Here is a 13,754-nt window from a genome sequence, read left to right on the forward strand (position 1 = left end):
GATCCCGAAACGTGGAAGAAACAGGGAAATGAATCGCCACCACGACAACAGGGCGAACAAGAAAATGGGCCGCACACAACCTGCACTACAAAGATGGAAGGGCTTAAAAAAGCAAATGGAATACCAAGCAAAACAGCAGCACTTAAAGGGTCGGCGGGACTAATTGAAGTTGTCCAACACCTTCAATCACGCAGGGACGAAGCTCCCACCGAAAATGGAGGTTTGATATCGTAGAAAAGACTAAAACCTGAGTAAACGACGGTAGCCATCACAGGTCGATTTTGAAAATAAATGCGTCAAAATCAGTTGTTACCGGGAAGAATGATAATTGGATGAAGTCGCCCTCACACCCCTTTAAGTGGCATGCAGCAAGACAAGCTGATCAACACCAGAGAAGACCAGCGCATAATTGCAAGGCCTAAAGCAAAGCAAATAACAACAGAGACAATGTCTTTCGAGCAGTCTAGGTAACTCGTCAATCAGCTTCTACTGGTATTATTCGCGAGGTACGTTCCTCGCTTCTTTTCTGACGTTGACCTTGCCGTTGCAATCAGAGGCTCTCGGGACGAGACAAGGCTGCGCTGCTCAGCGCTATGTACAAGATGTATGCGCTAGCGGCTGCTGTTCGTGAAGCTGAGACGGGCGAAGGAAGTCTCCGCAGCCGTCTCGGTCTTCCCGTGTCGGCGCGGATTGTCGAAACGTCCGCGTGGGAGCTCAGCGCGTGGGCAACGTGTGCCAAGGTCCGTCGCACCCGCCGCAATCTCGGCAGCGACGAAGACCGAGGCTGACTGCTCCGCTGCTGTGGCACGCGCCTCTTTGAGGGCGGATCGTGTCGTCTTGCATCTCCTGATTAGAGACCTGGAAGGAAGAGAGAAGGACGGCCTTTGGCGAAGGCGTGCGACCACGCCAGCTGACACAGCCTTGTCGGGAGTCTGCAAAGTTACAAAAAAAAATAAAAAAAAAAATGAAGAAAATCTGAATGTGTGGAAAAAGCTCTCTTACACCTGATTAATTCTGATATGTTCAACACAGTAAAGAAACGGGGACTTGTACTTGTGTAGACGCGCTTGAACAGTATATGTTCTTTGAGAATCCACCCTTTCTTTGCCTAACTAGAATAATGTAATGATTTTAATGCTATTTATTTGTCTCATTTATCTATGTGCTTTATTTACCTACTTTTACGTTTTACGTAAGTGTAGGGGGGTGGCTTATATTAATTTAAGCCGCGTGTGTCACCAGCGACCTAGCTCCAAATCCGGCCGGGACCGAATCTGTGACATGGGCTCACTTATCGTTGTTTACGTAATATAGCGAACTAAAGAATGAAACAAGTCAGTCATCGCAGATTAGCGGGCATCGGATGCGAGTTATTTCATCAGTGCAGGGCTAGCTGTCTAACGATAGGGAGAGAGTATTGGGAAAGGGGGCCATCATTTAATTTACCACCCTTGAAAGATCTACTAAATCATCTTGTTGCGAAATTGGTGGGCGATCTTGTGCTTAACAGAACAGCAATCTCCAAAAAAAGTCGGGGCGTCGAATTAGTAATTATTTACACGCCAATAATGCAATGATCCGTACTCTGCTCGAGACACCGACTTTAAACCGCACTATGGTGGCGGCCATAGGCCTGCTACGATCGGGTCATAAATCCACGAACTGTCCCAGTTTGGCGCCTCCAGCAAATAGCTAACATGTTGGTCTTGCGAGGGAGGTTAGAGTTACTGATGCTCGAAGAACATCAATAGCCATATGGGCATTATACATGTGAGGAACCTTATCAGAGAAACCTTAGAATCAGAACTTATGTCCTTTATAGCAGGATTCAACAGCGTGCACCCATCCATTTCTTTTACAGAATCATATTCGGCATCGTCGATAAATTTTTTCAACGTATTTGTCCTTGTCTGGCACTAAACTTGTGGCTAAACTTTATAGGAAACCGACTGACAGGCATCAATACCTCCATTTCCAGAGCAGCCATGCAAGGCACTGTAAGACAAGTATACCATACAGCCAAGCACTTCGTTTTAAAAAAATTTGTTCAAAAGATTCCGACTTCGTTGACAACTGCGGGAAACTGCGTGATACCCTAACAAGACAAAGGTATCCAACGCAAATTATTGACGACGCAATAAAACGCGCCGATGTAATGGACCGCAAAGATCTTCTTAGCTCACATGAACGTACTCGACAATCACCGAACCCCACTTTAGTGCTAACCCATTGCGCGTCAGCACCAAATGTTAACGGCATTCTCCGAAAACATCATATTTTTATGCAGAGCAGTCGCCTGACCCAAATCTTCCCACAACCACCTCGTGTCGCATACCGAAGGTCGCGAAATTTGCACGACTTGCTAACTTCATCTAAAATGACTAACCCTCTTTCAACTGGCAGCCGCCCTTGCCAAAAGCCACGTTGTAAGGTGTGCGATCACATGACCACCACTACAGTAGTGAAAAGCACAGCATCAGACTTTTACTGTAAAATAAAAGGTGATTTCACTTGCGACAGTAGCAATGTCATCTATCTGCTCCAGTGTTCTGTGTGCGGACTCCAATACATTGGACAGACGGAACTGCCGTTCCGGTTACGATTCAACAACCACAGATCACATGCTAAAAGCTTGCCTAACCTTCCGCTTTCCAAACATGTCGCGATTCCGGGCCATTCTTTTGACAACATTACAGCCACAATACTGGAATCTGGATTTATATCTCATCATGAAAGAGAGGTCCGAGAATCCTTTTTAATCTACAAATTCAATGCAGTTACTTCTGGTCTCAATGAAAACCTAGGGAAAATATCTTTTTTTTCCAAGCCGCGTGATTAGTATTGAAGTGAAGGTGCATGACATGCTATGTTTACGTTTTTACATGTATTTGCTTTTAATACAAAAGAGTGCTCCAGTAAACTTGAATTGAACTTTCTACATGTAAGCATATAAAATATCTTTCTCTGTATGTTTCACTAGCGACTGCTCCTCGTGTGTTGGATTTTGCATTTATTTTGTGTGCAAAAGATGATTACATATCTTGCGTATGATTCCTGGTAATATCTTAAAAGATGCAATACGCATTAATCATTACCTTGTGCGCATGTGACCGGACATTGAGTGTCAAATTGTTATGTATCTGCATGCCACGCCGAAAATGTACTGTATGAGCGCCACACGCGCCATTATGAAATGATATAACCTCTTTGAAAATGTATTATTTGTGGATGTACGTGCATTTTATTCTATTGTCATTACAGTGTCACTACTTGTCACATGTCCTTCGATAGCGCATGTATTTAAGCGGAAAGCATAGGCTGCTCTGCGCATTTCTTGACGAAGGCCGGGCCCCGGCCGTGTTACAGCGAGCAGTAACACGGAACCAGTCCCACTTCTTCTTCACCTTGTCCCTTCCGCGAGGCAAGAGGACACACTTCGTCGTCCTCTTGCGAAAACTCGGTGCACCCAAATACCTCATGCTACCTACGTGGGTGGTCTTTATAATACGTCGCGTGACGAGCAGCTTCCAAAGCATTCGCGGCGTGTGAGAAGCGCCGCCGCTACCCAGAGCTAATAATCGCCGTGTCCCCCGACGTCAGAACTCAGAGCTGTCTAGCATAGAGGCGGCGATTTAGAAAGTACTGAGCCACGCCCAGGCCTGCTGATTAGACTCAGATGGTTCGGCCTCAGCCTACGGCTCCCTACTGACTTGCTCCACTGGCCCACCTGCGGAGATACAATTCATCAGTCCACAGTGCCCGCCGCCATCGGCCTAAACTCGACTAAAGCGAGCGTTGCCGGTGGTCCACCACGCCTCAGTCTCTTTGCTGAGGCATCCGTCTTGTAGAGCAATTCCAAATCACTGCCTGCCGAGCTCGTCAAGGAAGCGAAAGGGTAGAAGGGTGAAAGACACAATGTTATCTTTAGTTCCCAAACAGGTATACTATACGTCCGGTTCTCTTCCTTGCTTTGAAGGGTTCGATCTGTGCCTCAAGTGTTTGCTCATTGTTTCCAGTTTACTCTTCATTTCTTCTGCGGCGCTTTTGTTTGCTTGGCACCAGGGAATTCGGGTCGGAATAATTTGCCCGAATTATTGTTGTTGTTTACATGTATAGATTCTCAATTCTACCCTGAAGAAAGACGGTCCACCGTCCGAAACTGTTGTTAGAATAAAATAGATAATTGGGAAAATTATGTGACATCCTGCTTATATATATATATATATATATATATATATATATATATATATATATATATATATATATATATATATATATATATATATATATATATATATATATATATATATATTGTAATGCCCCCGCTACGTTTGAGCGCATGATTGACACTGTTCTTAGAGGACTTAAGTGGAAAACATGCTTGTGCTACCTGGACGACATAGTTATTTTCTCTGCGACTTTTTCTGATCATTTATGCCGCCTTGATCAAGTATTAACGTGCCTGGCATCCGCCGGTCTCCAGCTGAACACAAAAAAGTGTAATTTCGCCAAGAAAGAAATCAAGATCCTGGGCCACCTCGTCAGCCGCGATGGCATTCGACCCGACCCTGACAAGCTTGCTGCAGTTTTGAACTTTGCACGCCCTCAGCGGACTAAGGAACTACGCAGTTTCCTTGGCCTGTCTTCGTACTTTCGCCGTTTCATTCGAAATTTCGCTACCATTGCTGCACCGCTCCACCGCCTCCTTACAGACCGTACTACTTTCAATTGGTCCGAAGAATATATATATATATATATATATATATATATATATATATATATATCATCGGCGCGTTTTTTTTCCTTTCGCTTTGCATTTAGTGCTGCTAAACAGCAATATTCGTTGCGTGCAATAATTAGTTGGTGAAAGCTTTTTCAGGAAAGGCTGCAAGATGCAGCAGCATTAAGTACGAAATAGGATGCAGATGATGCAGCTGCACATTGGTCGAACACCGACGACTGTGTCGTTATAAGACGACTTTTCATCTAATGAACTGTCGGCGTGAGCAGGCACATCAGAGCCGAACTGCGCATAAAGTTCGTAAGGAGGTCACTTCCGCGACACGTTTCTCTTACCGTGAGGCGCCTCACGCGAGCCCTTGAGATCTAGTGTTTCCACACCACGCTCTCGCGTGCACTGACCGGAACCGGACGGGCCATGCGCGACGGGCCGTCTTACTTTGCCCGGTAGAAAGCTCCGTATTGTTCCGACCTCCAAATCTACAAAACGTGACAAGGCGTAACGTCGTACCAAAGTGTGGACTCTATTTTCGTTTAAATATTTGCTGCTCTCGTCTTCCATTAAACTGGCGTGCAGGCCACAGGAAGTGAGTACCGGGAAGTTCTACGAATCGTACTGTACAAAATATGCTTGTTCTCCGTACAAATAAAGGTCACCATTTTCTGATTCGCAAAAGGCCGTCTTCCACTTTGCGGACAAGCCTGATAGATTGTTTCAGGATGGCTATATGACGTGCTTATTGAATATATCGAGAATCAAGAATTTAGTCTCGGTATTTTGGCTGCGTTATTCACCCGAAGTACTCGACTGCTTATGACTCGCAGAAAAAAAGGAAAAGAAAAAAAGAAGAAGTGATTCTCTCAATCTGGGCCGAAATGTCACATTTGGTCCAACTGGCCTGCATGTAATATTTAATATGTAATATATGCATTTCCAAGGAGTATAGTACGCACGTTTTAGCCGCTTGTTAGGGGAATCTACGAATTCTTGTAAAACTACAGAAATAACATAGGTCGCCTTATTTCAACAGCGTCAATCTCGAACTGTCTACTCTACGTGACGCCTCGTCGTGGTGATGCAGTGGTTAGGGTGCTCGACTACTGTGCCCAAGGATGCAGTATCGAGTCTTGGCCGCGGTAGCCTCTTTTCTGTGGAGGCGAAAAGCTAGGCGCCCGTGTGCTGTGCGATGTCAGTGCACGTTAAAGAACCCCAAATGGTTGAAATTTCTGGATTCCACCACTATGGCGCCTCTCAAATGTTTGAGTCACTTTGGGACCCTCAACATCATAAATCAACCAACCAATTTTACGTGACGTCTATCATGAGCGCTTGACGCCAGAAAGCAGCGGACTCGAACATCAGCAGCGAACACCGGTGCTTCCAAGATAATCTGGGAGACGAATGAAAACATAGAAAACTCTAGCTACACTGCTGTGTACTTTCTTCCCTGATCGTCAGCTATAAATACCCATTTACGAGTCGTCGATAGCACTAAATTTAAACTCCAGGAAAACAAGCGCCTAAACATCGGAGAGGAAAGTTTTATGATCGAAATAAAAGGAAGCTGGGGGAGCCCCAGACGTGGTCTTCGCTCGCGACTCGCTCGGTTGTGCGAACCGGTTCCGCGATGCGAGTCACATTTGATCGACACGACTGAGTGTATATATGCTTCTCTGGCCTGCCATTTTACCAGAAGTTTACTGCTTCTTTCGTTCATGATTTGTTTTTGTTTTTCACCGTCCGAAAAGTTTGGTCATGTTCTGAAGGGCTGCTGAGACAGCGGACGGTTTCGCCCACGTCTCGAAAAAAACATTTCTTTCCTGTCGAAAAGGTCAACTCTCAAAGGGTATTTCCACTAGTATACCATCTTCTTGTTAGTAGGCGTGGTCTGTGTACATTGTCGCCGCACTCTACACTAAATATGACGGAATGCTTCGGGACCCTTTTTTTTTTTTTTTTTTGGGGGGGGGGGGGGGTCGCGTTAAAGGGACCATTCTGCTGAAACTGGCGTTGGTGTTGTGAGTGAAAAATCACAAGATGCCCCTGGCAGGTGGTAGTCTGTAGATGATGTGGCCAAGCACTAATTGGTCGGCGGGTATTGTGACGTCATGATACTACATGATGTGGCCTAGATGGCAAGAGCTGCTGACTCGGTAGGCCTCTTTGAGAGGGAGTCGCGCTTCTACCAGATGATGCAGACACGTTCGCGTGGCTTGCTTAAAGCGAGGCTTTATACCTATGTCGGCCGGTCTTTCGAATAGAGTGGCAGTTTATGACTGCAGGATAATATGCATGTGCAATACATTCTGGGCACACATCGAGGTCAAGACCATCAAGCAAGATTTTGGCTTGGTCTATGCAAAACTGCCAATAAATATAAGGGTGAAATGCTACAGGTCCTTGCCGCTGCGCATTTTTCCTTCTCTCAGTGCTACAGCGCGGGTAAAGGTTGCGCATATATAAATATTTGGTTGAAGTTAACTTACCTTGAGATACTTCTACATTTTTTACAGGCGTACAATGGGCGGGAACCCTCTATACTAAATTTATTAGGATATTTAGGTTTTCTTATAAATCGTGCCAAAAAGTGCGGTTGTACCGTACCCACCCGCTTCATGTTACATGCTGTGGAATCTATGCCGAAGCTAGCCTAAAATCGCCACAAAGATGCAACCGTGCCCTTAGTCGAGTGGGTGCGCAGAATTTCGCCAGTATCTTGAATCTTCGGCTGAGGACTTTCAACCATTTATAATCCCTCCGGCTGTTTCCTAGGGGCTCATATATACAATGTCATGTTCACGCGTGCTGCACGATGGGCTTTCGTCGACGTTCCAAATACGAGCTGTCACTCGTAAGATGCCCAACAAAGGCTACCAGCTAGAGCATAAGGCACAACTGGTCATGGTACACGGCACAAACATCACCAGATTTACACAAATTACTCTCGCTTTCCATTACTGACGTCCAATCGCCTTCTCTGGTCGCTTAATCCCTTGGGCCTCACTCCGGCGCTAATCAACAAGTACTTAAGCTCTTCCTAACCTGACAGCCTTGATTTGCGTAGCGCTGCTTCTGAGAGGATCTAGTTTAGTCTCTCACTGGTTTTGATTGGACTCATGTATACCTCCAGTAGTATATAGTACTTGCTCAGCCCTCTCAGACTGACTTATTTCAGCCTCTAAAGCAAGAACAGTATCTTTATTTTCAGTAGACCGATGTACCTGTCAATAACACAATATTACCAATTTTCAATGCTATTATGCATCCTTGTAAAAATAAGCCGAAATTCGCTCAGCCGATCCGTCCGAAATTTCCTTCCAGTGTAATTGAACCTAAAATTTACCACATGTCCTTTGTGCGGTGATAAATGTTGCCTCTACACACATTCTGATAGTGTCATAAGCCTTTGCTCGTCTCAGTGTGCAGAGGTTGAGGTCTTTGCTAGCTACCATTGCGAATAATCTTGGGGAATCTGCTGGTATTTGCTCTACATTAGCGACACATAGATATTAATTCAATTCCCATTATTTGTGTAAGTGTTGGCTACTACAAGGCTTCAGAAATCCCCGGGTGGTAAGGCCTTTATTTTTTAAACATGCAGTGTTGCCGTCGCCGAAACAGGTTTCAATTCTCCGTGGACTATTGGCGTTAACAACGACAAGGGCGATGATCAGGAACAACCAGAAACAACAGTTCCTTGTCTTGCAATGCGGCCACCGAGCTCTGCCCGCTTTTGCGTGAAGCTAATAGTTGCGTCTGCATTTGTTACGAACGCACCTCGTGTGTGGTGTGCGATATACTTATACTGTTTGTTTTTTTGTTGTTTTTTTTTCGTTTGCTACCACTGCAGGTCTCTACTTCCACATTGTTGGCGAAGGCGTGGTGCGACTCACGGACAAGTCCAAAGTGAACACGACGGACCGGGAGAACTACATCGATTTCCGCATGCGGCTGCTTGGCGAGAATACGCCCAAAGGTATGCGTGGATACGTCCGCGAGGATAGTAACGGCGTCTTGTGTGGTGTCCGTGCCAAAACGTTTGCGGCCCGGGGCCTCATTACTGCTCGCCAATTGCGCTGCAATGACGGAAGTTACAGATCTGAATATTGATATAGCGGTGCATTTCTCACCGCTCACTCCGAGCTTGAAAAACGGCTTACTAAAGGACTCAAGTTAAAGCGGTTGGTGGGCGATCGGATAACATGCGCGAGGTGTTTTTACTATGTGTTGTAATTTTTTGGCAAATCAATAACGACAACAAGTTTATGGACAGCAGTCGACATTGAATACTGCAATGATGGCAAAAGGAAAATATGGTTTGTGCGACTACTACACTGAGACACTCATATCCTCGATTTTGTTTTTCTTTCTTTTTTCACTGCCTTTTTTCATTGCTTGTAAGACGTCTTTGAATTTCTAGCACAAGCAGCTATTTTTAAACTGTGAAATATTTCATATGTTCCTGTTCTGAGTTGTGAAAGCACAATGCGTTTCGGTATGTGAATGCAAATTAAATTTAACCATGACTGCACTATTTTACGTTTCGGTGAATAGTGTGACGTTAATTGTTAGGCATTAGCGAATGACCGGCACCATCACGATGGCAGCTGTCGTTGAATTAGCACGTTGTCTAGCAGAGCGAAAACGCTTAGCAATTTCTCGCTCCTAATTTTAACCAAAAATTCATAAACAGTTTTTTTAAAGAAGTCCCCGGTAATCTTGGTGAGAAGTTATGCGCAAAGTTTAAAGATTTGCTGCATTTTTTTTCTCTCCACCGCAAGTTTGTTTTGCGCCCTATATCATGACCGTTGTTTTCCTCTTTTCTTACCGTAGTTCTTTTGCTCCACATCACATGATATGCTGCACCGTCCTACAAGGTTAAAAAATTGGTGGAAAAAAATGGGGAATTTGGAACATGATCACGCAGAACTTAAACCAACAGAAGAGATCCATGCAGAGACAAGAACACAGGGCAGCGCTTGGCTTTCAAGTGGTTGTAATTTAGTCTTGTTGTGTTCAAATAGCTCAATATATTTCACTCTGTGACCAGGTTGCCCAACGTTAAATTGCGCTGCCAAGACATTTGTTGTATTGGCACCGAATGGAAAGTCGACGACGCTTAAAACTTTTCGTTGGAGGTTGGCAAAGCTTTCTGCTGCGTATAAAGAGTGACAAAGGAAACTCTTCACGTTTCCTATGTTGCCTATAGTAAACTGAGACAGGCTCATTCGGTCTCTTGTTCTTTTTGTTCCGGCACGTGGTCTCTTTTTCGCGAAGACAATGGGGTCGTTAGCACACAGCTGCACACAAGTCCGCGACACTATGCGTCACAGTGTGTCGTGCGCACTTTGCAACGTAAGCGTCACAGTGCTCTATGTCCTTTCCATTCTTTCATTTTTTTTTTTGTTGTTGTTTTTCTTTTTTTAGTATGAATGGGTTCCGTCAGGAATGATGGAGGCGTTGCTGAACGATACAGTTGTGACGGAACCTACTTCCTGTCACGCGAAAGCTTGAGGCTGACTACTGCTGGCCTTTTCTTCAAAGCTTCACCTGTGTTGCGCTTTCTGGGTGACAGTGAGCGCGGCAGTGCAACAACGTGCCGGCTCGGTTCTTTGCCTCTCCCTGTATCCCGAGGCTGTGTCAGCTGTAGAAAAACAGAGCCTTACGTGTTTCTCTCGTCAGGAGAACAAGGCTGTCACGCAAGCCAGAAGACATCAAATGAGCTTTGAAACAGGTCTTGCTCTGGTCTGGTTGGTTCATATTCACAGTGTAGTGGACGCTATACAACAACAGCAACACGGAGGGATGGCGGCAGGCTACAAACGCTTTTGTTTTTGTTCCGTTTCTGCTTATGCCTGTATCTATATTTGTATTGTGATGGTAGAAAGTGGCTGCTTGTTATTCCGACCCATTTGAGCTCTGTGATTTGCTCCGGTTACCACGACGATCCTCAGTCTGCCCCAGCCGGCTTATTGAAAACCTTCACTCGCCTGCGACAGCGGTAACTACTGGCGTGGGATGTACCGTTATGTTCGTCGGTTCGTCCAGTCCTGCCAAAAGTGTCAGCGCCGAAAACACCCACCTCGCCAGCCCGCCGCTCCTCTGCAGCCGCTGACCTCCCCAGCTGAGCCCTTTGAGAGCGTTGAAATCGACCTGTACGGCCCTCTTCCTAGCACATCAACAAGCAATCGCTGGATCATCGTTGCAATTGATCATCTCACACGCTACGCCGGAACAGCGCCTTTGCCGTCTGCTACAGCCCAAGACATTGCCTCCTTCATCCTCCATCATATCATTCTTCGCCACGGGGCTCCCAAAGAATTGCTGAGTGACAGAGGTCCAGCCTTCCTTTCTGAAGGTGTTGAAGCTGTTCTTAGAGAATGCAAAGTCGTTCACCGCGCCACCTCTGCGTACCTTCAGCAAACAAATGAAATGGTTGAGCGTTTCAACCGCACCATGGGCGACATGCTGGTAATGTATGTCGCTTCCGACCACTCCAACTGGGACCGCGTTCTTCCATTCGTCAGCTTCGCTTATAACTCTGCCACTCAAGCAACCACCGGATTATCGCCGAAACTTCCTCCTGTACGGTCGTGAGCCCTCTTGTACCATGGGTACCATTCTCCCATACCGACCGAATTCTTCCGAACTCATGACTGTTTCACAAGCTGCAACTTATGCTGAAGAATGCTGCCAGCTTGCCCCGTCCTTCACTTATCACGCCCAGCAGCAGCAGAAAACCACCCGAGATAAATCTGCACTTCTTCCTGCTTACTGTACAGACTCTTTGGTCTGGCTATGGGTGCCTTCCTCCAGTCCCGGCCTTTCATCCAAACTTCTGAGCAAGTATCAGGGCCCCTACTGTATTGTCAAGTAAACATCCCCCGTCAACTACCTCATCAAACCCCTTACGCCATCCACTGACCACCGTCGCCACAACCGTGAAATAGTACACAGTAACCGCCTGAAACCTTACTACGATCATGCCATCGTCACATCGCCATAAACAACAGGATGGCGCCTTTTGGCCTGGGGAAGTTGTAAAACAGGTACTTCGTATCTGATATGTTCAGCGCCTGATGCTGAAGAGAATTTTTACCCTGGGGAAGTTGTAAAACAGGTATTCGTCTCTGATATGTTCAGCACCTGATGCTGAAGAGAACGACGACAAACGTGTTCAACGCCTGCCGGTCAGGAAAGACGACGACGATGCTCGCTCCGACGCTCGTGCGCGTGCTGACACAAGCTCTACGACTGATCGCCGAACGTTCCCTTGACTGTTCACGGCGTAGCGCCCTGTGCAAGGTCTTCTATTGCAGTACATTTAAGGCGTATAAAGAATACAGCATTATTTATGTTTCCCTGCGTAATTCTACACCATCAGTAACTTTTTTCATGAACGACTGTGTGAACAGGCTGTCAAAGTTTTAATGCAGGAGTGCATTTAACGGCTACATTTTCATCTTACTTTGTCCGTCCGTCCGTCCGCACCTCATGGAAATGACTACATCAACTGGGGCATGTATATCGGGGAAGCAGGTCAAAGTATTCGCATTGACTTCAAACTTCTCCAAGAGGCACCTGTAACAATATAAACAAAGTAACTGTGGTGAAAAGAATATATGACTAATTTGCATGAGTGCGCTACCGATAGCCCACCAAGGCTTTCCATTCTTCATTAGATGGGACACGAAGGTTCCTTGGTTGAAGTTGAAAAAAGATGGACCTAGTGAGCGAGTGTCGCGAATGGAAGGGACCCGTTGACGCAGTACCATTCAGTTCTTAATCTAACATTTATAAAAAACATCTTTTTATGAATGCGCAATGTACTAACCAGGTGACCGAAAAGTCCTTTTGAAACGTTGTCTTTTACCAGTTTGGAAAGCACAGGACGTCTTTCTTTATGAAGCGTTCTTTGCTGACTTTGAGTACACTTTCGTAGGATTTCCTCACGCGTGTTCTTGTCCTCGCACGCACGGGCCTGTAGTGTTCTTGTTTGTTTTCACGGTGTGCGGATGTGTTTTTTTTTTAGTCTGGTTGGCTCGCAGTGTGCGCAGAACGTCACAGGTATGAATATGCCAACGTGAGCGGTGCACTTTCTTCTCCTTCTTCCATCAGTCGAAGCCACAACAACATGTGCCAACGCTATGGCCTCCTTGTTATTTCCATCCGCCACACTTCCCTCACTTCAGATATGTGGAAGAACTGCATAGCGAAAGAAATCAAAATCAAGTGCTTGTGCCGACACGCCAAAGCACCGATAAACGGCGAGGGTTCCATGCTTTACGCGCTACGTACTCCACCGCTGGTGCTATGTAGGTGCTTACAAGGAGTGTAATGAGAAGAATACGCAAAGGTTTTTGTAATGACAGTTTTCCTTGTGCTGTTCATTGTGCATGCATGGGATTATAACTGTCAACGGCGTGCAAATTACCATTGCTGCAGTGAGGCAATCCAGATGTAGCACGGATTAGAGTGCACATTTTTGCATTTTGCTGCGATTCGCTTTTGGTACGACTGGAATATACCAACATAAAAGCGGACTAGTGCAAAAAAAAAAAAAGAGAGACAGAGTAGGAGGGGGTTGCAAGCCTGCACTAGGCGCATTGTGTGCCAATGGGCGCGCCCCGCGACGCAACCTGAAACTATGTCGACTTGTCCTGCGACGCAACCTGAAACGATGTCGACTTGTCCTGCGACGCAGAGGCTGATGTGTGCTTCTGCTCGGTGCAGGTTCCCCTGCGCGCGTGGTGTTCCTGTCACCGGGTGTGCACTCGTTCCCCTTCAAGCTGGGCCTTCCCCTGGGCCTGCCCTCTACGTTCCTGGGCAAGCACGGATGGGTGCAGTACTTCTGCAAGGCGGCCCTCAAGGAGCCCAGCGGCCTGACGCACAAGAACCAGCAGGTCTTCATCGTCATGAGCCCCATCGACCTCAACCTTGAGCCCAACCTGCTCACGGTATGTAACCTTGCACTTTCCTACACTCTGACCTTCGATAGACAACGGGCGATCAC

At 46.2% G+C, this 13,754-nt stretch overlaps 2 protein-coding genes across 2 annotated transcripts in view; both read left to right on the top strand.

Annotated features, from left to right (window-relative positions):
* The window catches only part of Vdup1 (arrestin family protein Vdup1), a 30,443-nt gene that overhangs the window by 10,877 nt on the left and 5,812 nt on the right, over positions 1-13,754 (top strand). Inside the window, exons 2-3 of the mRNA XM_084594421.1 lie at positions 8,592-8,717; positions 13,475-13,698. Coding sequence (XP_084450547.1) covers positions 8,592-8,717; positions 13,475-13,698 — 350 coding nt within the window. The remainder of the gene's footprint in view (positions 1-8,591; positions 8,718-13,474; positions 13,699-13,754) is intronic.
* On the top strand, positions 1,922-3,155 carry LOC146198953 (uncharacterized; the record flags this gene model as incomplete). Its single annotated transcript, XM_084595876.1, has 1 exon — positions 1,922-3,155. A coding segment is annotated over one exon (918 nt), but the record flags the coding sequence as incomplete, so codon positions are not given.

This window comes from Amblyomma maculatum, chromosome 2 (assembly GCF_055883805.1).
Source record: "Amblyomma maculatum isolate TAMU_Amacu chromosome 2, ASM5588380v1, whole genome shotgun sequence".
Lineage (NCBI taxonomy): Eukaryota > Metazoa > Arthropoda > Arachnida > Ixodida > Ixodidae > Amblyomma > Amblyomma maculatum.